The 23,872-nt window shown below is 34.3% G+C and overlaps 1 protein-coding gene across 1 annotated transcript in view; it reads right to left on the bottom strand.

Annotated features, from left to right (window-relative positions):
* Positions 1–23,872, bottom strand: part of LOC149550592 (fatty acid amide hydrolase-like) — a 132,156-nt gene that overhangs the window by 47,403 nt on the left and 60,881 nt on the right. Inside the window, exons 4-8 of the mRNA XM_089793578.1 lie at positions 23,198–23,385; positions 22,760–22,889; positions 21,068–21,145; positions 20,818–20,965; positions 20,461–20,573 (exon numbers count right to left, since the gene is read on the bottom strand). Of these exons, the coding sequence (XP_089649704.1) occupies positions 20,461–20,573; positions 20,818–20,965; positions 21,068–21,145; positions 22,760–22,889; positions 23,198–23,385 (657 nt within the window). The remainder of the gene's footprint in view (positions 1–20,460; positions 20,574–20,817; positions 20,966–21,067; positions 21,146–22,759; positions 22,890–23,197; positions 23,386–23,872) is intronic.

The following is a 23,872-nucleotide window of genomic DNA, read 5'->3' as shown; positions in this document are numbered from 1 at the left end:
AATATTATTGTTATTTAAAATTAAATAAATATGTTATCAATTAAGTTCTAAAATAAATTAAAAAGTTGAAAGATATTAATTTATTAATAATTCTAGATCGCATGATCTAAACATGAGTTAAATACAAGAATTAAATTAAAAGATTAAATTATAAAAATTAATAATGTTATTTTAATTTCTTAAAAGTGCACATAAGATTTAAAGTAATAAATTAATTAAGAATTGAAGTCAAGTGAAATTTTAAATAAAGTTATTTAATACTTCAACTTAATGTGCATGAAAGTTGAATGCAAAAGAATAAGAAAAGATAATAAAAGTTAAATTGGAGTTAACTGAGTTGTGCAAAGAGTCTTCTCGGGTAAACGCACAATTAGTGCCCTGAATTGAAGAGAAATTGCTTATCACAACTTTGGGGGTTCATTTTTGAGGGAGACGTATTTTGGACTGGGAATTTAGGGGGAGACAAAGAATTTTGGAGAGAACTTTTAGAAGCGAATTTCAGAGGAGCGGATTCTCGGGGTTTTCATTTTAGCATCAGAATCAGGTAGGGTCTTGTGCTTTGATCACTGGTTAAATTATGCAATTTGAGATTCCTGTTTTCTTCGTGAGTGTTTTAAAGAAAAATCAAGTCTCTGGGTTCCATTGCATGAATCTCTTGTTCTTTGGTTTTGTATCTACGATAGGGTGTTGTTAAATTATGAATAGTAGAAAAATAAATTTACTTAGGAACCCTCATCTTCTAGCTTAAAAAAGACACGATTGGATTGGGAAGGGTTCGAATTTTTTTTATAGCCGAAGTAGTACTGGGATGGGTGACCTCCCGGGAAGTCCCGGTGTTGCACCCTTCTTTTAACGAAATTTTAAATTGATAATTTGGATAGTTGGCAATAGTTTCTCTATCAGAGTAATGTGGAGATCAAATTTTTTTAAAAAAAAATAATAATAAATAAATTTTTGGGAGGGGGCGGGAATACTCACACCCCCCCCCCCCCCCCGTACCGCTCCGGCAACTCTGCCGTCCCTGCCGCAGAGTACTGCGGCATCGGCAGTACAGAGTACTGTCGGCGGCCGCAGTCCTCTGTGGTAGGCCGCAGGCGGCCTTTAGGATTAAGCCGGCGGGCTTATAAAAAAATATGCATTTTTTTTTTTTACAATTCGATTTTTTTTTTTAGGTTATTCATAAAAAGGTTTTATGAATATTTAAAATTTTTATTTATAAATTTTAATATGTTTTTATAATGTTTTAATAATAATCTTTATTAATATTTAATAATTAAATATTAATGCATTTCATAGTCTTTTTTTGTAAGTATTAATTTATTAATAATTTTTGGGTAAATATTAATAAATTAGTAATTAATGAAGATATTAAAATAGGTAATTAGAACAATAATTATTGAGTAATTTAATTAAAATTAGTTTAATTAAGTTAATTAATAATGAATTTTATTTGACTAAATTATAAATTTGGATATTGATTTAATGAAAGTTATTATAGAAAAGGGTTAATCGTAAAGGGTAGTTGAGAAAACCTAGTTACTTGAATTTGACATTAAACTGAAACATAAACCTTACCTTAACTCAATAATATACTTTCAAATCCAATCTCCGAGACTTTGATGTTGTCCTTGTGCTTTGAGTATTTTGGGGTTGTTCTAGTATTGACCAGTTTAGGTTGTTACCAAAGGCTCGAGGTTGTGAATGTGATGTCATGATGATTTGGTTTCGATCTTTCTTAACCTGACCATGGTAATGTGATGAAGTGCTCTATGACATGATTGTGTTTACTATTTGTTATTGCTTTCCAGTTTCCTTGTGTGAAGCTGAGATGTATGTATTTGAGATACCTGACTTAACCATTTTCGAGTCTCGATCAGTTATATTGATAACCATTTTTGAGTCTCGATCAGTTATACTTGGATTGCTTTTCGGTCGCTTGAGAGGACTGAAGTGTTTGTTATGTTCTTGATGATGTCATGTTTTGACTTGACCATTTTGGAGTCTTCGATCAGTATTGTAATTTACTATTGGGATACTTTCTGGTTGCTCATTGGAGAACCATTGGATTTTGTGACTTATCATTGATGCCTTCAGTTACTGATAGAGAACTGTCGTGATCATATGATTACTATTTGATATTATCGGTTGCTCATGAAGAAATGATGTAATTTTGTGGCTTATCTTTTATGATATTTTTCAGTTGCTTGTATAGGACTGAGGTGATTTTATTATGATTCTTGATTTGTAATTTCATGAGCCTAGGGTAGGTTATCTATGTGTAGTGTCGGGAAGTGGCTTGCAATGGGGATCGGGGCCCTAAGAGGCTGCCTGGAGTAACCCATTGTAAGTTGATTTAATAAGTGAAAACATTTACACTAAATGGGAGAAAATGAACCTAACAAGATAATTGTATGTGCTCTCCCATGCCTTGACTGCTAGTACAGACTAGGATGGGGTAGAGAGAACGCTTGGTTACGACCTTGCATTCCATAGTATGCCTCGTCAATACGAGAGGATACTAATGGCCGCAGGGATCAGTAGGGACCCGGGATTCCTAAGGGATTGCTCGGGTAACTTCTACGTGACTTTTGCGATGACACTTTCCCGCTTGCATATTAGGTTTCCTACGTGTCTTGTGGTACCTCTGGGATTTAGATGTCGATCTTTTTAGGAACCCTTGAGTTAGCATACTTATAGGTTTTCCTGGACTTAGAGAGTATTTATGATTATAGGTTTTGTTATCCTATTTGGGACTTGAGACTATCTCCTCAGCGCGGTGGGAGTGGACCATTTAGGTTCCACGCGGTCGGGTGGTAGTGCTTTTTACTCTTACCATTGAGATCCGTTCCGTGGTCACCGTGGTTGGAGATTTCGTGATTGGCATTTACCTACACTATGTTCTTGGATTAATATGATGGATGGTTAGATTTTATGATAGATGTTTTATCATTATGGATGTATGGATGTATCATGTATGGTGAATAGTTTCATATATTTTTACTGTACTTTGTATCATGGATTTGAGGATGTTGTATCTTGATCTTTACATATGTATATTCTTTTAAGCCTTTCATACCCTGTGACATGTACAGTGGATGAATGAGCATTCTGAATTAATTTGCCAAGGAGCATTCGGAACAAATGTATATTATGGACATTGGAGTTTCTGATTATTCTTTTATATGTATGTGATAGTTGTTAAACTTAGAATTAATTAAATTTAAACGTGACTCAACGTCTTGGGATCTTTAAGAAATGTAACTTGCAATGTATGTTTGTCGATGATTTCATGTTATTGCTTCCGCTACTATTTGTTTGATGTGTATGTCATACTTTCTTACTTTAAAAAAAAAAAAAAAAAAAAAAAAAATGTTTAGCAAACTTAGTGAAACTTTAGGTTAATTCTTTTGGATCCCTTGGCGGGGCATTACACATCATTATTCAATGTGTATAAAGGAGATCAGTTCCTACATTCCTTTGTTGTGACCTACTATGATGAGAAAAGATCACATTCTAGAGTATATTTAGTGTGTAATGAGCATCAGATATAGAGGACCATTAACAAAGATAATAGGAATATAGTTCAAAAGGAATGTAGAATGTAATTTACTAAACATTTACTCCAACTAAACATGTAGGGTACAATACTTGTGAAGCATAACATGTTGAGCTAGTATTGATAGAGGGTCCAAATAAATCAAAGGCATTATCTATACATCCACTGTAAACAAAACACCCGATGGTATGAAACCAATGTATGGACATAGGTGGTATGTTCTAGCCATCTACCACTATCAATGTCAGAGATGAAATCTATCATATATTAAATATAATGCAAAATTGTTCGACAACATAAGAGTGGGAATTTCATGTTGTAGGGGGCAAATATAATGAACAATGTTTCATTCCCACTTGAACCATCTTTAGAAAGGAGATGTTCCATTATCAAATCTCTAAGGACCCTCATGTATAGATAAGTATTCTTACCTTTTACATTAATCTACTCATTGTAGTCTCTCTCTCCTATTTGTAGTTTTATATGTACTATATGAGTTATTTTCCTTAATCTTTTCCTTTGTATTTAAAGATGATTTTGCAGGAAAAGAATGGTAAATTGGGCGTATTGTGATAGTAGCTTCTAAGAAGTTGTGATCTACAATTCAGTAGTCATCTAATGATCTAGGTGGATAAAGTGAGGCTCATGAAGCGAATATATTTGATGATTGAGATTATGAGTATCCTTTCATATCAAGAGGGAGTTCAATACTTCATCAGAGATAACCTTGTACAAGGAGCTCAAAAAATTGATACTTAGAGGGAGTCTAGAGATACTCGTGTGTGACTGCATGATTTTGATGGGCCTACTCCTGTATACATAATGAGGAAGTAATGACTTATCAATAGAAAGTCAGGAAGATCAATATCAAATTCAAAGGGAGTTCAACAGGCATCCTTAGGCGAATAGACCTCTAAGGGAGTAATTAGAGGACTTCCCAGGATTGTTGTTCAGATGGAGAAATTTGAAGTGTGATCTCTTCTCTATAAGGGAAAAGTTCGAAGTGAAATTTCTTGTAATGCATTGTTTTGTATGAAAGAGATTTAAGGTGAAAGCCTTTGTACCACCCTCTGACTTGGTTTATGGTGGTTACTATTTCGCATATGATATGTAATAAAAGATGACGATCTTTCATTGACATATATAAACAGAAGGTAATCATTGTAAGGTGACAATCTTATAAATGGTAGACCAATTATCATGAAAGACTTCATTAAGTTGTCCTAGAGTGCTGGAAGTTATGATAATGAACATATCAACTAGAAGGTAACTATTGTAAGGTGACGACCTTATCAATAGTTGATCTATCTCTTAACACCAAAATGTGTTGGAGCAAGTGTTATCATGGTTCTTCAGGCCGGATTTTTCCGGACGCCTTGATAACCAACTTATCATGGTTCTTCGGGCCAAATTTTGTTGGACACCTTGATAATCCACTCATCATCGTTCTTCGGGTTGGATTTTGCCGGACACCATGAAAATCAATTGTTATGATTCTTTGGGCCGGATCTTGCCGAACACCATAACTTAAATCTGTCATAGACCACACTTAAGGTGGTGTTCAAATCTTTTATTATAATTGCTTCAATTCTTTTTGTTAAAGAGGAAGTGTTGAGAAATTTAGCCTTATAGAGAATTGAATATGATATTGAGATGATATCTCTTCATATACTTGAGAGGATAATGTGTTCTACAAATCCTCCCTAGCGAAGAGGGAGTGTTAAAGTTGTAGCTTCATTCGGATTAATTCGATCTGATATTCATTGTTGTTATTGGTAATCATCATTTCCTATATATACTTATCCATGTTAATAATATACATTATTGTATATAATATATATATATATATATGGTTATTTATATTACTAATATGTTAATATGCTATCTAGTGATGATTAACCGTAGAGGCATGTCTCTTCATGAGACATGTCTCATCCTCTCTTATTTATAAGCCTTCATTTGCATTTGGAACACAATCAATACAATGGCAATTGTTAGTACATTTGTAGCGATCCTAGAAATCAACAACTGTCAGCAATCCAAAGGGAAGAACAAAGTATAGACATCTCTTGGTAGGCAAGGAAATCTCTGAAGACGACTCTTGCAATACCACACCTCCACAACTACCATCAACCTTTACTCGAGAAGATACACCTTGATCTAGATTTCCCAAACCTTTGCCTAGGTCAAGAAGATTTGAATATGTTTGGATACTCCTAACCATTTCAATATAATGCATATTGAATTTAAAATATTTTGAAAAACCTCGCCTCCTTCCCTCTTCTCCATCATGCAATACACAACAAACTTGATCTTCACAGCTTGACAATACTCAACCTAACTACAAGGAAATTCTTCAATTTCTTATAAAGCAACATCATCCCACTAACCAATCGATGATCACACATTCAACATATAAAAACAAAGAAATCTCATAAAAAAATATAGAGAAATCTCATAGGATCACAAAATTGCAAAGAGGCATCTTATCCCCAACAAACTTAAAGACAAGCACCAAAGATGGACTGATTGTACTCACAGCTACACAAACTCAACGCTTCTTTATTGCTATTATCCAAACCTGGCTCTAATACCATGTTAATGTTTTAGCCCAGAATTAGAGATAAACAACAACAAAAGAGTATAAACAATACACAGAACACTCAAAGCATTTATCCTAGAAAAACCCTTCCACATGAAGGGACAAATCCAGGCACACCAGCAAAAATATCTTTTATTGATCATAAAATATTCAAGTACATGACTTTCCACTTGATTGATTTATAACACATCAAGCAATCATATAAATAGATTGCATAAGACTTCATATTTCACACGAAGGTCTCTTTGAGTCCCAAAAATAAGACCCTTCATATTTCCACATATTCAACACGTCACATTCCATACGCATGCCTCTTCACATGACGTATGACACATGTCATTTTGCATAATGTTAGCTTAAATATAATCACAAATATTTCTTTCACCTGAATGTAAAAACCCCAACCGGTTATAACTTCATCAGACACCAAATTCTTTTATAATTCAACTGTTTAACATTTCGTCAAACACTTTGCAGGCAAGCTTTGATACCACTGTAAAAACCCTCAATAGGCTATATTCTTAACAAACATCAATTTGCTTTTGCTAATCAACAGTTTGATATTTTGTCAAACATTTGGCAGGCAAATTATTATCACTCAATAAATAATGTTTTAAATTCACAGCCAACTGCTCACAATTTTAATTGATTACGTCTTTATCAATTTAGACAAATGACCACCACTAAACAATTCAAAAGTAAATCTATAATTGATGGCAATGCTACTATTATCCAATTTAAAAATTGACTTCTAGAAATTTATAAGAATGCAATAATGAACCTGGAAATTGACTTCTAACATATGAAATATGGATTGCAACTCTCAATAACTAATCCAATTTACTCACAGGTTCAGAAATACATGCTCCTCGCTTATAATCGCAGGTGCTCTAAAACTTAATTGCTGCCCTCCAATAATTGAAAGTCTGAAACCGCTGCCAAATACAAAGACGATAGCCACAGTACATTCCTCTTTAACCATGCCAAACAACAAACAATAATGGCATTCCAAATCACAAATTCCTTAGCTACAATGAAATTCTCAAGTACAATGCATAACAGTCGGGAAATACTATAATTTAATTAAGACAATTCTTAGAATTAATTCACAATACCTCAACTGTGAATTACCAGGCACTTCTTAATTCCAAACCCTTATACTTCAGCAAGGGCAAAGAAATCAGTACACTCAAAAACTCTTCGTAGGCAACAAAAGAAAATAATCAATCAGATGCTTTACTCACCAAAGGGGCTCATATTTATAATCTCCAAATGGCACAAATTTCCCAATTGAACTTCACTTAAGAAGCTTCCCACACAACATTAAAACATAATAAAGTGTCATTATAAACTAATTTATTAATCGCTTTCGGCTCCGAAAATGACCTTTTTCACCATAACTTCAAATTCTGACATTTAAGGCCATTGTTTTTTGTTCCCATGATTTAAAACTTTTTGTCCCAGTTCCAATGAGCTATGATACTAAAGTGACCAACCAACAACACTAACAAAAATAGCAACCTCAGCGTATTTAGATGAATAATAATAATTCACCCGTCTTGCGAAAACAACTGAAGAAGAATCAAAATCAAAATCTAACAACACCAAAGTGATCCTGATAATTAAAGACGATGAATGAACCTGGCAAGGTGACTTACTATAAATAGATGCTCCCTTCAAAATTCTTGGACCCCAAACCGGAAGACCAAAATAAAAACTGAGAGCATCCTACAACTCCTCTGACTCAATTGAGCTCATCGGAACCAATAGCTTGAATTACTATAAATAGTAAGTCCCTCAAACGGAGCCAAAACACACCATAGCCTGTTGGAAAGTCTATAATCACACAACTGAGACCCTCAAATCCTACTGTTGTTAAGAATATAACCTGATAACGTATAGGTCTGGAAGTGCAGTTCGCACTTATTCTTCTAAACCTATATACCATGTATGGCCTTATATATTATTCCTAGTATGAAACAAGGACTTCCTAGAAGTGTTATGTGACATTAAAACTAATCTAATCACTATGTGTGTGTTAGTATTTAATTATAACTAAAACTTGTAAGTCGCCAATTGAAGGAAGAGGCATATGTATTGACCTAGGTAAGAGACATGTCCATTGGAGTGTTATGACCTTCAGTTAGGTATATAAGAAGGTTAGCATTGCAGATTGAAGAACACACAATTACAATTAAGTCTGCTTCTTCAAGCAATACAATTCTATCGATTTATTGCATATATATATATATATATATATATATATATATCAGAAGTAAAGGCCATAACTTCTTCTATATTCAGATTAACAAGAAGATCGTTCTCAGCAATCAAGAAGAGACATAAAATCTTCATAAAAGCAAATACCTTAGGATAGAGTTTGTTGCAAATTTTACTGAACATTTCCAATCAGAATTTGCAGAAACTTTACATGGTATTAGAGCTCTGGTAGTCGAAACTAGGCTCTATAAAATTCAGTAATCGGACTTTGTATATACCTAGCAACAATCTCCTATCTTCAATGGCATACACGATCAGACCCGAGGACAGGTTTTATGGGAAGGAACATTTCGATGCCTAGAAATTCAGAATCATGATGATTCTTGAAGAGAATGATGTAAAACAATTTGTTAATGGAGCATCCAAACAACCTCCAGTTGAACCTCACAAATCTATCTGGAGCAGAAGAAATAGAAAGGCCATTCAAATCATTTTAGATGGAGTAAAAAATGATATCGTACCTATGCTTACAAAACATCAAACTGGCTTTGATATGATGAATACATTACAAAATGCATATGAAGTAAACAATGCAACTAGGGTTCTTGCACTGAAAAGGCAACTGAATCACATTCAGATAAAGAAAGGGGAATCGATAAATTCTTACTTCCTAAGAGTTGTCAGCATTAGAGATGAACTATCAAGTATAGAAACCACTATTAGAGACAAAGAGTTAACACTAATGGCTATAGATGGATTGTCAGATTCATGGGAGACATTTGCACAAGGAATAAGTGCTAGAGATAATCTTCCGGACTTTAACAGAGTTAAAAACGATTGCCTTCAAGAGGAATCCAGAAAACTATAGAAAGAAGGGAAACCGAAAACAGAAGATGAACTACATGTTCTTAATACAAACTCCTATAAGGGCAAAAAGAAGCATTTTAAGAAGAAAAAGGGAAATCAAAAAATAGAAAACCCAAGAAAAATCTATCTAAAATAAAGTGTTTCAAATGTGAAAAATTTGGACACTACAGATCTAATTGTCCTGAAAATTCCAAAGAACAAGCAAACTGTACAAATGTGATTAGGGAAGAAGATACTTATGATCCTGAGAATCGTGTTTTGTATTCCTCACTATCAAATGAAATTTCAAATAAAGCATGGGTAATTGATACTGGGTCTTCTAGACATATAACGAGATACAAAGAAACACTAGACTCTTTATCAGAGAAGGTTAACGGTGAAATTACCATTGGTGATAATTCAGCACACTCCATTGAAGGAATTGGAAATTGTATTTTGAAACTAAAATCAGGAAATACTCTTCTTCTTAAAGGTGTACTCTATGTACCAAGAATTAAAAGGAACTTAATCTCAATTACAACACTTGAAGATGATGGGCATAATGTTGCATTCCTGGATGGCAAAGTATTAACTTGGGCAAAGAACTCCTCCATCAAGAAAGCAAAGTTAATTGGTCAAAGAAAAAGATATTTGTATGAATTGAATACAGAATATAGTCGATCTATTCAAGCCTTAGTTCATGAAGCCGCAAATATAAATAAAATATGGCACAGAAGATTAGGACATCTAAATTTCAAAACTCTATCAACTATGGAAAAGATGGTTACTGAATTACCTAAGCTAAATAAAGACTACTCAAGTATTTGCAAAGGGTGTGCTCTGGGTAAGAACCCCAGAAGTCCTTTTCATGATCGTATTAGAAGAACAAATAATGTACTAGAATTAATTCATTCAGATTTATGTGGACCTATGTCTATTCCTTCTCTTGGAGGATTCTGGTATTACATTTTGTTCATAGATGACCTCTAGGAAAACATGGATTTACTTCTTAAAGTCCAAAGAATCAGAAGAAATCCTAAAGAGGTTTAAAGAATTCAAAACATTAACTGAAAATCTTTCAGGACATAAAATTAAAACCCTTAGAACTAATGGAGGAGAATATACCTCAGACTTGTTTAAAAGTTTTTGTAAAGAATCAGGGATTAAGAGGGAGTACACCATTCCTTATAATCCAGAACAAAATGGGGTAGCAGAAAGAAAGAATAGAACAATTATAGAAGCTGCTAGAGCTACAATTTTTGATCAAAATCTTGAGTATTATCTTTGGGTAGAAGCCTCTTCTACTGCTATATATATTCAAAATAGAAGCCCTCACTCTTACCTTAGAGATAAAACTCCTGAAGAAGTATTTACTAAGGTCAAACCCAATATAAGTCATCTTAGAATTTTTGGGTATCCCATATATATCCATGCTCCTAAAGAAAAGAGAACCAAGTTGGAACCCTTTGGAAGGAAAGGTATTTTTGTAGGTTATAGCGAAACATCTAAGGCATATAGGATTTTCATACCTGGACAGAAAAGTATTGAACTTAGTAGGGATGTGATTTTTGAAAAAGATCTTGCATTCAAAAGAGCCCTAAGTTCTGAAGAGCCTTCTCCTTTATCTAGTTTTGAAAAAAATAGTAAATCTAGGTCCCAAAGGGAGAACTTAGAAGAAATTAAGGATGAAATTCAAAATCTAAACCTTGAAGAAACTCAAAATTCAAAGAAAAAACCACTTTGGGCAATTAAAACAATTGAAGCAACTCAAGACTTTGTTGCACCTTCCGGAACAGTCAGAGAAAGCAAAAGACCTAAAAGATTCTCTAATCATACAACAAACATGAGTGATTTATCCAAAACAGAACCAACCAATCCTTCTGATGCTATTAAACATACAGCGTGGAAAGAAGCTATGACAAAAGAATACCAATCTATTATGAAAAATGATGTTTGAGAAATTGTTCCAAGACCTAAAGGAAAATCTGTTGTTTCCTCCAAGTGGATATTTAAAATAAAGCATGTTGTTGATGGTAGTATTGAGAAGTATAAAGCTAGATTTGTAGCTAGAGGATTTTCTCAAAAAGAAGGGATTGATTTTGAAGAAACCTTTGCTCCTGTTGCCAGTTATAACTCCGTCAGAGCAATCTTAGCAATTGCCGCATCAAAAGGATGGAAAGTACATCAAATGGATGTAAAAACAGCATTCTTAAATGGAAAGATTACAAAAGAAGTATATCTGGAGCAACCTGAAGGATTTGAAACTCATGATCCTGACACTTTTGTTTGCAGGCTCAAGAAAGCTCTCTATGGGCTTAAGCAAGCTCCAAGAGCCTGGTATGAAAGAATTGATAAGTATCTCACTAGCTTAGGATTCTCCAAGAATGAAGCCCAAATTTATATTACAAAAGAGATAAAGATGATATGGTAATTTTGATACTGTATGTTGATGATTTACTAATAACAGGTGATGATCATCTTATAGATCAATGCAAGAAAGATCTAACTAGAGAATTGGAGATGAAAGACTTGGGGCTTCTCCATTACTTTCTAGGATTGGAAATACGACAGAATTCTGACAGTATCATACTTAATCAAGGGAAGTATACATCTGATATTTTGAACAGATTTGGAATGTGGAACTGCAAATCTATGTCTTCTCCAATGGAGACTAATTTACATAAACTTAAAGAAGCAGCAGCAAAACCACCTTCCATAGATTCTACTCTCTACAGACAGATGATTGGGTCCCTTATGTATTTAGTAAATACAAGACCAGATATTTGCTACGTTGTTAATGCCTTAAGCCAATTTATGTGTGAGCCAAAGGAAATTCACCTAGTTGCAGTTAAACACATTATGAGATACCTACAAGGCACTCTTAATTTTGGACTCAAATATGAAAAAGTTGTTTTAGACTTGTATGGATTCACCGACTAAAATTGGGGTGGAAGTGTTAAAGACAAAAAAAGTACTTGAGGATGTTTTAGTTTAGCATCAGCTATGATATCTTGGATATGCAAAAAGAGGTCTTCAGTAGCTCAGAGCTCCATAGAAGCCGAATACATTGCAGCAACAATGGCCTCTCGAGAAGCAGTCTGGCTAAGGAAGTTACTTGTAGGATTATTTGGACAAGCTATGAATCTTACGATTATTCATTGTGATAATCAGAGTTCCATCAAGCTTTCAGTGAATCTAGTGTTTCATGACAGGTCCAAGAATATTGAAATTCCTTACCATTATGTAAGAGATATGGTAGACAGGAATTCTGTAAAATTAGAGTACATTTGCACTGTAGATCAGACAACAGATATTCTCACCAAACCTCTATCTAGATTTAAAATAGACCACTTCAAGAGAAGACTTGGTATGGTTGAATTGTAATTCATTTGTATTCTTCAAATTATTAATAAAATAATTTTTTTGTCAGGCTATTGACTGTTATGGACTCCACCATTTGTATTCATTATTTTAGAGGTGATGATCTTTGAAATGATAAAAACTTGCATCAAAACATTATGAGAGGTGACGAACTCTTAGATAATGTGTTAAAGAGTAGAGTTCTACTGTAAAATCTAGATGAGTTCAAGATCATATTGTGATGTAGACATTGCTATGTTTATGAGCCACAATTTGGATAAAGGGAGAATTTAAGTATTCTCCGGGTTTATCCTATTTTCTGGTAGATCTTAAACTCAAGATCTTATTGTGATATAGAAATACCAATTTCTATGAGTCGCAACTTGGATAAATGAAGAAATTAAATTACTCTTAAGATTTATCCTATATACAATCATTAGCAACAGTGATTTGTCATATCACAGGTTTAGTAATATGACTTTGTATCATCTGTTCTATGACACCTAATACTAAAAAGATACAGATAGATATAGAGTATTAATTCTTACTTATTCATCTGTATTGATATTGCTATATATGATATCTCTCTGTATGATTATCAGGTTAAGAGGGAGTGTTAAGAATATAACCTGATAACCTACAGGTCTAGAAGTGCAGTTCACACTTATTCTTCTAAACCTGTATACTACGTATGGCCTTGTATATTATTCCTAGTATGAAACGGCAACTTCCTAAAAGTGTTATGTGACATTAAAACTAATCTAATCACTATGTGTTAGTATTTAATTATAACTAAAACTTGTAAGTCGCCGATTTAAGGAGGAGGCATATGTATTGACCTAGGTAAGAAACATGTCCATTGGAGTGTTATGACCTTTAGTCAGGTATATAGGAAGGTTAGTATTGCAGATTGAAGAACACACAATTACAATTAAGCCTGCTTCTTCAAGCAATACAATTCTATCGATTTATTGCAGAGATATATATATAATATCTCGATCAGAAGTAAAGGCCACAACTTCTTCTTTATTCAGATTAACAAGAAGATCATTTTTAGCAATCAAGAACAGACATAAAATAAAGGCAAATACCTTAGGACAGAGTTTGTTGCAGATTTTACTGAACATTTCCAATCAGAATTTGCAAAAACTTTACAACTGTTAGCTCACGAGGGTCGCGATGGTGAACTGACCTGGCCAAATGCAGGAACCTGCTAAAAATGGGGACATTACACTGAAGATGACCATAACAGTCATAACAAATATTTTTCTATCTCATAAAATCAGAGATAAAGATCTCCATCATAGCTGCAAACTTCAACAATGGAGTTGAGAAGATAGCTAATGTGCATACATGTTAAACAATTCGTGTCATGCAAGTCCAATTTTGCAATTTCTACCCATCCCGTAAGTCATTAGTACATATTCTATAACTTCTACTACGAAGGCAAAGGATATGGAAACATAACTCTAGGAAATAAAGCTGAAGAAGATTGAAATCCAAAGATATTTTGACTGTTGAGGCATGAAGGATAAGATCAAGAGGGCATTCACTTATGCCATTGTATTGAAGATGTGTAAATAGACCTTTGTGCTAACAAGAACATCAAAAGAAAGGATTATCGTGGACTTACCCTAGAATAGATCATTAATCTAGATCTTGCCAACATTTTGAAACGAATAGAAGATGATGGAAACACTCTAGATCCAAATTGTAAAGAAGAGAGGATTGCAAATCAGGACCTCCCCTCAATCCAATGGTCATTGAAAGAATGTACTTTAATTACTATCAGATTTTTATCCATCATGGCTAATACCGACAATTTCCTTAAGAGGAAGTGTATTGAGATGAGGAGATTCAAATCGAGATTTGCTGATCATATACTAGACCCGTACATAAGAAATTGGAGTTGAGAACCAAGAATAGAGATAATGCCTCCACCTCTAGAACCAGAATAAAGCTCAAGATTAGATCTAAGCAGAGGACTCGAAAAGGTCATTTTGTCACAGGGAAATAACAAGTGATTCAGGAAATTGTTGAGGAAGAAAAAGATCAACAAGGAGAAGTGCAAAGAGCTTTCAACTGCGGCAAATGTACAACCTACCCCCATTTAAACTCCAGACATTCTTGTGAATGCATCTATTTTTATAGTTGATACTAATGTTGAATTTTTTTTCCATAGTCTTGATCCCTCCTATCACACCATCTATATCTTTTCAAGCCATTGAGTTTGTTCTTGACACACCTTGTGAAAACATGGCCAATGTAGTCTCATATTTCTCACCCAAAAGTCATTGTCATTTCCTTTTGTTGAAGGTTATTCTATCTTAAGTATCTTTGAAAGATTCAACAACATAGTCTCATGCGATTCTCACCCAAATTCACCTACATTTTCTTTTGTTTATGGTTTTTCTACCTTAAAAACATGCCTTAATATCCTAGTTTAAGGTAGAAATTACATGTGCTGGAATTTTTTACTTGTAGCATAGTGAAAATCTTACCCTTTATAGGATTTGGAATCCTAAGAGGGCAATGACTTCTTCCATCCCTTTAGGATTCTCATTTTACAGCTACTTTGTGCCCATTCTTGTGATCATAATCAAACATTTCATCATTCCCTTCGATCTTGCTTTGGTCTTGATTTGGGTGAAGTTTTAAAGCTTATTGTTTGCTAGAGGCGAAATTCAGCCTCTCTTAGGATTGAGAATCCCAAGTAGAGAGTAGAATCCGCCCTCTCCTTGGGGCTGATCCGTCACTTCTTAATATTTTATCATTTTGTCACAGTAAGTTTTAGCTTGAAACTCACTCAACTCCCTACACTTGGTTTAGGTGGACGGTGTCTTTGCAGGTCACTATTTAATCCCCACATTCTAGCCCTCATGGATCTGAATTCTTCGCCCCCATACCTTCATGTTTCCCAGTACTAATGGAGGGTGGAATTCTTATGGGTCTTGGGAGGGTCGTAGATTCTGCTATCTCCTTGGCATTAGGCCTTATCATGTTTCTAAATCCTCAATCTCACTTGTTTACTTGGACCGGATCTGGTCTTCTTGTGAGCTGAAAACTATTACTCTTAACCTGAAATTTTCCTTTTCGCCTCATGCTTTGGATTGAGCATTTGGTCACAAAGAAACATGGAGGCGGAAATCTGACCTTAGTTAGAATTTGGAATCCCAAGAAGGCTGTGAACTACACTCTAGGATTGTTTCATGACCCCAAACTTGTCTAGTTGACCTCAAACTTATCATTTCATCCTTGATTCATCTGACTATATATTGTGAGTTGGGGTCATTGCATTGGTTTCTATCGTCTCAAAGATAAATCTCTTGATAGCCCTTATTGATGGTATGGTTAAGGGGCAAAATCCCATGGTTGTTGGGATTAAGAATCTCAAACGCAAGGCAGATTCTGCCCTTCCCTTGAGCAAATTTCAGAATCTGGCATGCCTTCAAGAGAGTTACCTTCCACAACCTTATTTGACTTTCTAAGCTCAAATTGAAGCTGGAACAAGAATTTCCCAATGATTCTAACTCATTTCATCACATATCTTTTGGTTTTCAACTCCATATCCTTAACAGACTTAACCAACTCTCGCACACGTCCATGACAAACTCGAATTCCCAGTAGACCAAAATTGCTAAGACTCATCTCTAAGGCTTGGAGACTTGAAAATTGCTACCAAGACCACTACTACTACTAAATCAGAACAAGGAAGTCACATTTGCAATGGGATTATGGTCTGAAAGCCTCACAACAAGTGTGTGCATGTGTGTGTGTGTGTATATATATATCCAAAATTAAATCATTTGATAGTATGATACTTTATCATTGATCAATGTCAAAATGCCAAAGATAAATATTAAATTCCAATTGATAGTTCACAAATATTCAAATAAGCCATATCATATATGTCCATGTTCATTTACAATTACAATATGTAGTTCATAATTTATCAATCATTAAAAGGACTATAAAAAAATATCTATTGGATTTTCATCTTCAACTGCTGCAAGTTGAGGATCATTTGAATCTAAAGCAGTTCCACTCACAGTAGATGCAACATGTGTAGGGATGTAATCATCATCATAAGCTGTAGTGAATCTAGTAAGATCCTCAATTGTTGCATGCAAGTTGAGACATTCATGGGCTACATTCCAAAGCTTTGCTGCTCCATCCTTGTAGTGTTCCTCCTTACGTGATAGAAGATGCAAGTTGGAATGAATATGAACCAAGTTGTTAGCTTCGTTTAAACCCAACTATTTATGCTTCACTAAGTGGATAAAGGAGTATGTACTCCAATTCCATTCAGCGGTAGAAGAACTTGCAGCCTAGACAATTTTTAAGTGTTGTAATATGCTTTTGTTTTAAGTGACATTTTTTTCATGTTTTTTGGGCAGTGGCATCTAGATGTTGTCCAGATGTGCCGAGATGAGCCCAAGAAGCGCATCCACACCCTATGGATGTGCAAGGATGCACTTTATTGCACATCCAGATGATCCACAGGGTGTGGATGCACTTCCTAGCCACGTCTCCCCTTTGTATTTGTGCATGAACAAATCCAAAATCGAATGTACAGGTAGGAGGTGCGAATCTAGTATCCTAGTATTATAAGCTTGCAAGTATTGAAAATTATTGTAGTCAATCAAATTTTCTGGTTATGTTTGTAATGTAATTTCACGAACTTGGTTGCTCTTATTTACATGAGATATTGTACCTATAGTTCTGAAATTAATTTTAAGACATTTTAGCCTATAGGGTTTCTTGAATACTGTGTTTTCTGAGTTATTTCTTTGTTCCAAATATTAGAATTGTCAAACATATATATTGCACATCTTTCTTGCCCTATAAACACATTGCAAATTGAAAACTAACAGAAAAAACAAGGTTGAACAAGACTGCATTATGTCTTGTGAATTTGGAAGATTTTTGTAAGGTCCCTGTCACTACTCGAAAATGAAAAGTCTCCCGTCATACCTAGCTGGTTCAAGAATGCAATGCTCCTAACAAGGTTGATGGGCAATTGCCCTTGTGGAAAACTTGGTGCAACACCTCCAGTGGGTCAAGGGGCAACGTACCATGTTGCGACATAAATAAGGGTCTAGGGGCAAGGCCCCTACCACCAAGCTCAAATTTAGGATTTCAAAACCACCCAAACAGTTCTGTTATAAAAAATGATTTTAAAAAAATCGTTACATCCCAAATTTTTGCCCTAAATTTTAAATTGAACTTAGCCGTTGATTTAACGAATCATTATCATGTGATGTGAGTTAGTTAATTATAGCCGTTGTATCAATTTATTTCTTCTTGATCATGTGAAATGAGTTAGTTGAAATATATATTTTGTATTAACTGATAATGAGATATTTTCATGAACATGTGAAATGAGTTAGTTATTCTAACGTTGATGAAATCTTTAACAGTCATTAGATGATCAACAATGGTTTTGAATTAACAATTAATAAATCTTGAATTGATGTCTTGGCGAGAATGTTGTTTTGAATGATTGTAGGAAGAAGACTAAAGAGAGGGGAAGCATTGCTAAACGGGATCATCAGAAGGGGATGGTCGAATAGTCCAGTCATCTGAATCAACAAGTTTGACCTAAGACCACTCTGGCAAGGATCTAAGGTTTGATAACATGTTGCATTATGGAACTGCATGAGCTATTAAAAGAACAATATAATAATCAATTAAAAATTAAAAATATATCTTTGAAGGAATTATTAATGAATTCATTATTTAATTACAAACATATGTACATAAAAATAAGGTGACACCAATAAATTATAAGCTATAATCTAATGATGCCACTTTACCAATACGTACACATGAACGTATTTAAAAATGAACAATAATAATAAAATAACAAAACCAAACTTTTCAACTTCTTATTCTTTCCCTCTATTTTCTTCCTCCTTTTAAAAAATCTGAATCATTTTGCATTCGAAAGGTTTCTTATAACCAATGGGAGCTGAAGAGCCAAACAAATCCTTTTATTGAGTCTCATGATCGTGTCTCAACTCATCTTTTGTCTTTTTCTTCTTTCTTTGCTCTCGAGCTCTCTGTTCTCTACCTTTACGTAGAGTAAAACCTGACTAAAAATCCTTTGCATTCTGTTTTTATCTGTATTACCTTCACTTTCCATAACCGCGAGATACAAAACAAGGAGTGGAGACCAATATTTCCAACCACATCGAATCCAAATCAGAACAGAAGTGTCACGTAAGGCTGCCAATCTATGTTCCTTATTTTCTTTATAATCTCTCTTAGTTCCAAGTCGGTTGTGAATCAAGTTCAAACCAAGTTTAGATACCATCTTGTATATTGCACCAGTCGTATAACCCTTTGTGCATAAATTTCATAATACTGATGTCTAATATAGACCGAACCTAGGGAACAGCAATTAGATTTTAGAACATGGAAACTGTTGATTACATCAATGATGTTATACATTCATGATAGTGAATTATTCATGTATGAATACTTATCTCAGCTCAGAATTTATTCCTTTCATTTATATCACATGGAAATGAAATAATAATATGGAATCCAACACGGAGGAATTCATTGGCAATAATGCCAATATAGGTGAAGAGGTGTGAATCAAATATAGCGGATATAACTCGTGTGCACCTAAGAATCACCGGCATGGTAGCCTGAGAAGGTGAGGAGGTGTAGCGAGTCTACATATACAAGAATTGAATCAATACAAAGGAATAATAATAAACAAAACTACAATAGCTCATGCACGTTTCAGTTATGTAATATGTTGTCAAGTTGAGTGGTGGAGATCGGGTTTGTAGACCCAACTTGAAATCCTTGGCCAGGGTAGAAATTAGGCAGATGTGTCGAACATGTGATCTTTGTTGATTGTCCAGACGCTTCAGTTATTTTGAAGAATAACTGTTGGGACTTCAACCCACCTGATTACTCAGATGGCTGGGCTTATGAACATCACAAGCCCGATCTCGAGGTAGGGAGGGCCGTTCTATTAATTTAGAATGTGTGGGGATAAGTAATGGTCCACAGTTGGGAGGTTAAGCCTATGTCAATGCTTCTCCTCTCACCAATGCCGAGGCTTGGACAATGAGTTAAAGAGATTCTTTGTTATTACTGTATGTCCCTTTCACTTTTTATCTCTGTAAAAATAGATAGATAATTTCATTTTAAGATGGAGAAAACATTTACTTTTATGTTGAATAAGTTTTTCAATTGATATAATTAATCGTTACTTTATTTTCACTTGAACAATTAGAAATAGTTAAATTGTTAGCAATACATAAATATCTCTTTTTGTTCCTCGTGAAATTCAGTTGAATATGTATGATACATTGAAAAGAGTTTCTTTCAGTTATAATCAGTTGGTAGAAATCATTGTCATGTGAAATGAAAACAGGTACTTGTGGAAATAGATTAATTTGAGATTAAAATTTGGTTATGAAAATTCGTATGTTACAAAAATTCTCTTTTTTGCGCATCCCTTGGGTCCTACAAGCTTTGGAAGGAACAGAAAGGAATTTGAGAGGGATCTTGGACCCAAACCATACACATTTGGGTACTAGAGGGAGGGGAGGGGGGTTGGAGAAACCTGGTAACTTTAAACCTATTGACTGTGTATTGATTTTCAGGATCACTATATCTATTTATTAACAGTTATTTTATGACAATATTCTTTTACCCTTTGGGCTACAAAACATGTTTCCAGAGTCTCAACCAGGACAAAAAATTAGCACCTGTAGGTTGTATGTTTTCTATTGATCTATGAAAAATTAAAATTCTGAACATGTATCATTGTCTACCTCTATTACTGAGCTAAGGATTCCACTAATCACAGCACCTCACTAAATTTTTAAATATTTACAAAAACACAACTAACCTCCCCCATCCACACCAAGTGCAGCAGGGCATAACCCTGCAGATACTGCTGCAGCAGAACCACTAGAAGAACCCCCAGAAATCCTTTCAGTGTCGTATGGATTCCTTGTTGCTCTGCAGGTCAATGGAAATTAAAAAGTGTTATTACTCATCTTCATGGCTACGCATTCCATACATGACTACAGTCCTAGATAAAAAGAGTTCAATGTTGCCATATAGTCAACAATATCTGCAATGCATTGAAATAATAAAATATATTTAATTAACTAGTGATTGCATGGAATTCTAACATATTAGCAAAAGAAAATATAAAGTTAAGCCAAAAGCTATTTTGTACTAGTTACTGAGAAAAGAGTACCCATAATGAGGATTGATGCCGGTGGTTCCCACTCCAAGCTCATGCATGTTTGTTTTTCCAACAAGAACTGCTCCACAGGCACGTAATTGCTTGACACAAGAAGAATCATCTGTTACTTTTCTTACCTTATGCAACCACTTTGTCCCTCCTGCAGGTATGACAACATTCATTAGTTCCTTGTCTGATGGAGTTGCATCAAAGACAACTTTGATGAACTAAACTGTTTATGTCAGGATGGGAAGACTGATACCTGTGGTAGGATATGGCAAACAGTCAATCTCATCTTTCACTGCAATTGGTACTCCATCAAGAACTGACAGTGGCTCACCTGCAATAAGACTTGGCACAAAAATGACTTCAAATTCTCTTAAACTCTAGTTTGTCAATTTCAATTTGCAATCAACAATATGGAGAATAACCTCCCAATAAACAATTTGGCTTGCAATTGCTATATTTGAGCTCAAGTTTTGAAATAAATTTGTCATTATGACAGTAGCAAAAAAAAGAGAGAAGAGTAATAGCTACCAAGTCCAGTATAGTAGCCATAATTAACGTGTGGAAAATGTTGAGATAAAAATGGTCTTTTAATGAAAACAATTAACAAGCTATCTAGGATATACCTGTTCATACCACCTTACAAATTGTTCTAAAGGGATTCCCAATTAAAGAGCTAAATGAAGAAAGAACTAGATTAAATCTCTTCACTTTCTCTAATATGTTAATGTGTGTATCAGAATAAAGAGAGTTGCTTGCCATCAATAAAAGAAAAGTTAAGCTGAAGAAAATAAGAGTATGACAGTATCTATCCTCACATCTTCCAAAAAAAGTTGCAAAATTCTACAGTTGATGCATCATTTCAATCACGTATCCAAGACCAGGTGTCCTACATTTGAAACTACAATGCGCAAGTAAGTGAATGATTTCAAGATTAGAACAAATGTAGGACATACAGACTGATGAGATATTATGAGAGCATCAATATTTGATCTAATAAATTTGTACGGGAGAAATACCCCTGGAAGCAACCCCAATCTACAGCTCAAGGGTACGTGATCATAGGATTGGGATAAATCCATGATCATGCAAAAGCTATGGGATTATGAAAGCACCAACAATTTAATTCATGTTTTTGAAAAATTTCACGAAAAAGTGCTGTCGAGGCAAGCTTTATCATCAGCACAAACATATGGTGAATGATTGTTCTAATGGACAACTCAATATTGTGCTATGACATTCAACCCTCATGGGAATGTAATGTCTTGCGCATGACTCTTCCACTTTGTCATATGAAACCCAGATCACAATGTGCTCAGACAATAAAAGCTTCCTGACTATAAAACCTCAATCTCAGCTGCAGTATCAATGTTTACCAAGCAGCCATATATCATAATAAAGTAATCAAGACCAAGTAGCACAAACTGTAAGAGTTTCGTCTTTTATGGAAAGTTTACATCAGTTATAAAACTTCCCTACTAATGCATAGAAAATCATTCACAAGATAAGGCTTGGCAATGATAGCAGCATAATGGTAGGGATGGCAAGGAACATTCGCCGCACAACAGTGCTTCAATGATTTTGTTTTCTTGGTAATTAGGTTTCAAAATTTGATAAACCCAAACTTTGATATTTTGCCAGTAATTGAGGTTCTAACTTCTAACACAACTTGAAAGTACCAAATAGTTACAATATATCTATAAGAAATGGTAATGAATGTTATTCAGTTTTCCAAAGAACCTTGGACACAATTTTGTTTTCACAACATCCTACATTCATTTCCAATGAAATGGAGCTTAAAATAAAATAGTAAGAAGCAAGAATAACTCGATACTTGAGAAAGCCTAACTTCAAGCTACAGTATCAATTTAGTGCACCATTAATTATCTTTCACAAATGGCTGCAATGTTCTGTACAATTCACACAAATAATCTAGTAAAGTGCATACCTTTTTTATATCGTGATGTTGACTCTGCAGCTTGTTTGAGAATGTCCACAGAACTGTAACTTATGAAAATAAACATCTGTGGGGATTGTTTTATGGATTGTTCAACAACAGATAAAAATCGTTCCGCAACCTAGAAAATAAAAGTAAACAAACACGTGAACAGATAGAAAGAGAAAATCAGGGAGCTCTTCATGCCAAATGCCATGCTAATTAGTTCATAAGACAAATAGGTTTTTTAAACATATTAGAAGCAAGGTATATTAAAGATAATACTCTTAAATTCACCAAACAATTTTAAATCCGAAGGCTAAGATAAGTACTTGATGTCATGGTGTGACAGATATTTACTATCTTATTCTATACTAAGTGAAACAAGTAAAATTCATCTGTCTATTATTGATTCTTACAAGAGGGCCATAAATATTTATTACAAAATACCTCTGTTGGGGTGACACCTCCAGATATGTAAGCTCTTGAAAAATCCCGAATAGTCCAACGTCTGAAAAATAGTTCATTTTCTGTTTTCTTTGTTGGTGTATAATCCATAAGACAGCTAAGAATTTGTGTTGTTTTTTCTTGTGCAGTTGAATCAGGATGCATACATATTATGTCCTGTTCATCAAATTCTAGAATGAAAGGTTAAATTAGATTCTTCATTTCAATACTCATTTGATATTAACTAGATATAAGAACTTTAAGCACGTCCTATCATAATCTACAATGCAAACTGTTTTTTTCTTGAAGGCTGATAATCCATTGGGAGCTAATGAGACAGACCAAGGTGCACAAACCTAATATTTTATTTATCTGTGTATTCAGATGTCATAAGCAAAAGCGTAGCTCATAAAGCCACCATTGTGTTAATATGTTAGAATATTAACTTGAGACATCTTTCTTTTTGAATATTATCGATTGAGATCACAAAAATAAATACTTAACGTTAATAAAATGACAACCAAGCCAGAAAAAACAATAGGTTATACCACTGATCAAAAAGGAAAACTTGGTGAAAATTGGGAAGGATAAATGTATAATCAAATAATATTCTATGCTGTTTGGTAGAACAAAAACAACATTCTTTTCCACAAATTTGGGAAATACTAAGAGTTCTCA

The sequence above is a fragment of the Cupressus sempervirens genome, chromosome 7 (genome assembly GCF_028749045.1).
Source record: "Cupressus sempervirens isolate cs-2001-9-10 chromosome 7, ASM2874904v1, whole genome shotgun sequence".
NCBI classification, from domain to species: domain Eukaryota; kingdom Viridiplantae; phylum Streptophyta; class Pinopsida; order Cupressales; family Cupressaceae; genus Cupressus; species Cupressus sempervirens.
The sequence above is the reverse complement of the archived record's forward strand: the minus strand, read 5'-3'. Positions and strand labels throughout refer to the sequence as shown.